The sequence below is a fragment of the Wasmannia auropunctata genome, unplaced genomic scaffold (assembly GCF_000956235.1).
Source record: "Wasmannia auropunctata unplaced genomic scaffold, wasmannia.A_1.0 LD334637.1, whole genome shotgun sequence".
NCBI classification, from domain to species: Eukaryota; Metazoa; Arthropoda; class Insecta; order Hymenoptera; family Formicidae; genus Wasmannia; species Wasmannia auropunctata.
In genome coordinates this window covers 1-3,779 of record NW_012028253.1, presented here as the reverse complement: position 1 = coordinate 3,779, position 3,779 = coordinate 1, and the positions used below count along the sequence as shown (strand labels likewise).

Sequence of the window (3,779 nt, the reverse complement as noted above, 5' to 3'; positions counted from 1 at the left end):
TACTAATCTTAAGTTCTATAAATTTACGCGTTACTACCCCTCATCCATACCAGCTCCGTCTCGCGAGCCGGAAAAAACAGCTCGGAGCACGCACGCGCGCCACGTGCGGAGTCGGTCAGAGCACGCGCTTACCGCGTGCCAGCAGCGTCTATATCCTCGCGCGCATACCAAGGTCGTTCTTGCTTAATCATTACCATCCGTACTAAAACACACGTGTGTTCGCTTGCGATCCTAACCAGGACATAGCCTTAAGTTAAGCGGTGACAAATTCAATCGAGTAAGCGGTGTCACACTAAGCGCATTGATTACTCGCGAATATTGTAGCTTTTCAAGGTTCCCGTTCGCGTGATATTAAAACTACCGTTGCCGTAAGATGGCAACTCTAACGACGTTAACAGACAAGCAAGCCGATCTCGGATCACGGATTGCGAAGACTATAATTAATTTACAAAAAGCGCCGAAGGATCGAATTAATATAATATCGGTAACTAAGTATATGGAAACGTTAAACGAGCGTTGGCAAGTCTTTTCAGCAACTCATTATAAAATGCTAGATTCCTCCGGTTTCAAGGATACTGAATACGCGAAATCAGACTATTTCACTCAAACGGAGGAGGCGTATTATGATGCTCTGGGAGCCGTTACCACGGTTTTGGAGAAATTAAACGCCGCCTCGGAGCCCGAGAAAGTCAAGGACAATCCTTCTCCTACAACTACCTCGCTGGTGCGCCAGCTTCAGTTGCCAAAAATCGATCCCCCTGAATTTTCTGGTGACTTTCTTGAGTGGAAAGGTTTCCGTGATCTATTCGCCTCAATGGTAGGAAATGTTCCAACTCTTTCCGATGTCCAAAAGTTACTTTACCTTAAACGTAGCTTGAAAGGAGAGGCCGCGGAAGTTATCGTTAATACTCCATTAACCGATGATGGTTTTAAAAGCGCATGGAATGCACTTTGCAATCGTTATGGTAACGAACGCGTTTTATCACATCGCTACCTTGCGGACCTCTTCAATTTTCACACCGCTGAGAAAAGCAGTGCTTCGGAGCTTCGTCGTGTATTGGACCGTGTCAATACGATCGTACGTGCTTTGTCCTCTCTACAAAAACCGATTGCTCAATGGGATGAAATTTTTCTATTCGCGCTGACTAACAAGCTAGACTCTAAAACAAGGATTGACTGGGAGACATCTCTTGGAGATGGCAAATCCGTACCGAAATTTGAGAAATTATGTAATTATTTAGAGAATCGCATCCAAGCCCTTCGAACTCTAAATCAAGGCAGTGCGAGCAGTGCAAAGCAGGAGAACACTTCAAAACCTACGAAATTTAGTAAAGCAGCTCCAAGCAAAGCCAGGAGCTTTAATTCAACAACAAACGGTAAAAGTAAACCACCCATCAAGTGCATTGTGTGTTCCGAAAGTCATTCCTTAATTAATTGCACCGAGTTCAGAAAGCTAACGCCGGCTGCTAAAAGGGAAAAGATAACGCAACTTCGAGCATGCATAAATTGCTTAAACCCATATCATCTTGTCAACAAATGCGCGTCTAAACATTCTTGCTTTGCATGCGGCCAAAGGCACCACACTACCTTGCACGATTCTTTCACAGTACCAGTGCTAGCTTCAAGTCAGACTTCAGGTTCGGGGTCAGGGTCAACTACTTCAGTCGACAATATCTCGGTGTCGAACGCAAGCCCTGCCTCCAGTTCAACTGCCTTGACTGCTCGCGCTCCTGGCGTCGGAATCGTATCTACGGCGCGCGTCCTTCTAACAGGGCCCAGTGGCAAAACACTTAGAATCCGAGCACTTCTGGACACAGGTTCCGATTCGTCCCTTGTCTCCGAATGGGTGGCGCAAACTTTGCGGCTTCCTAAGAAACCGGTTCGAGTGGAGATTTCGGGAATTGAGGCCAAGGGCCCGGTTACGGCCCGCGCCTCGGTCAGTGCTTACCTCGGTTCCCCGTCCGACAATCAGTTCAAGCTTCCAATTGAAGCTTTGGTCCTACCAAGTTTACCCACAAAACTACCTGCAAGGTAGTTGCCCATCGCGCTTCAGGATTGGCCACATTTACGAGGTCTCCAATTAGCGGACCCAGACTTCGCCAGTCCTGGTTCGGTTGACCTTATCATAGGATGCGGATTCTGTGGGCATCTGTTTCTCAATGACAAGAAGACTGGCCCCCTGCCAAGTCCGGTGGCTTGGCTTTCTGTCTTTGGATGGGTCATCATGGGAGCACCTTCACTGCCTCCAAGCCTGTCCTCCTCCCACTGTCAGGTCTCATCCGATCTAGGAACAGTCCTACGAAACTTCTGGACGCTTGAAGAAGTCCCGTCAATCTCTCCCCTCTCAACGAGCGAACAAGAGTGCGAAAATCATTTCGTCGATAACGTTCGCCGCCAGGCTGACGGCAGATACGAAGTACGACTTCCGTTCAAGTCGGATCCAACCTCTCTCGGCGACTCTCGGTCGCTAGCTCTCTCTATGTTGATCTCCACTGAGAGAAGATTATCCAGAGATGATAACTTACGAACCAAGTATCTTGAATTTCTAGAAGAATACGCACAATTAGGTCATCTCAGTCCAAGTAATTCCTCCCCCCCAGCTTACTATCTACCACATCATGGCGTCTTCAAGACCCATGACGCAAATGGTAAGCTCAGAGTAGTTTTTAATGCGTCATCTCGGACCTCAAGTGGCCTTTCACTGAACGACTGTTTACATGTAGGCCCTAAACTTCAATCAGATTTAGGCATGGTGCTTTCACGATGGCGGCTCTTTGAGTTCGCGTTCTGCGCCGATATCGTCAAGATGTTCAGGCAAATCTCTATTCACCCAGATGATCGCTGCTGGCAGCGTGTCCTATGGCGTTCCTCGCCCTCGTTAGCAGTAGAGGACTTAGAATTAAACACCGTCACGTACGGTACTACATCAGCTCCATACCTCGCCATAAGAACACTCCTCAAGCTCGCGGAGGACGAGGAGACTAACTTTCCATTGGGGGCTAATGCGCTGCGGCATTTTTCGTATGTAGATGATCTGTTGGTAGGAGCTTCCTCGCTGTCTGAAGCGTTAGAGTTGCAGAGCCAAGTCACTGCAATTCTTCAATCCGGACGTTTCCCCCTGAGTCGGTGGTCGGCTAATCACCCGGAATTGTGTCCAATCTCCGAAACAGGTACTCGTCTATTCCAGCCCGCCGAATATACTAAACGCTTTAGGTATTCGTTGGCACACTCAAACCGATACGCTCACACTCCGAGCATTCGAACCTCCTTCCTTGACACCCACTTGGACAAAACGCAGCATTTTATCTGAAGTGGCCCGAATCTTCGATCCCTTAGGCTGGTTTTCTCCAGTGGTAATAAAGGCCAAGATCCTCCTGCAGCAACTCTGGGTTGCGGGATTAGATTGGGATGAACCCGTATCCGAACAACATGCAAATACTTGGCTGAGTTTGCGGGAGTCTATGGGCCAGCTTGACACCCTCCATATCCCTCGTTGGCTGGGCTCTCCAGGTCTTAAAGAAGGCGTCCATCTTGTAGGATTTTGCGATGCATCCCAGAGCGCATATGCAGCCGCCGTTTACATAGGAATCGGCGATCCGTCCAGTTCCAATGGTCTACGGCTTTTAATGGCCAAAAGTAAAGTCGCGCCGATAAAGCCCGTTACGATTCCACGATTAGAACTTTGTGGAGCTCTTCTACTAACCAAGCTCCTTCTAGCGATAAAGCAGGGACTTCATTTATCAAAAGTCACGATTAAGGCTTGGTGCGATTCGCAAGTC

General features: G+C 48.3%; 2 protein-coding genes across 2 annotated transcripts; both read left to right on the top strand.

The window, feature by feature from the left end:
- Positions 1-373: 373 nt before the first annotated feature.
- Positions 374-2,035, top strand: LOC105458145. The gene has a single exon (XM_011703227.1). It carries the CDS (start codon positions 374-376, stop codon positions 2,033-2,035), a length of 1,662 nt encoding a protein of 553 aa, XP_011701529.1.
- A 189-nt stretch (positions 2,036-2,224) lies between these two features.
- LOC105458144 lies at positions 2,225-3,763 on the top strand (the record flags this gene model as incomplete). Its single annotated transcript, XM_011703226.1, has 2 exons — positions 2,225-3,170; positions 3,214-3,763. Coding segments are annotated over exons 1-2 (1,496 nt in total), but the record flags the coding sequence as incomplete, so codon positions are not given.
- Positions 3,764-3,779: the final 16 nt, after the last annotated feature.

Bases quoted from the DNA above. Each gene is read 5' to 3' on its own strand.
- LOC105458145 (XM_011703227.1), top strand. From the start codon at position 374: ATGGCAACTCTAACGACGTTAACAGACAAGCAAGCCGATCTCGGATCA.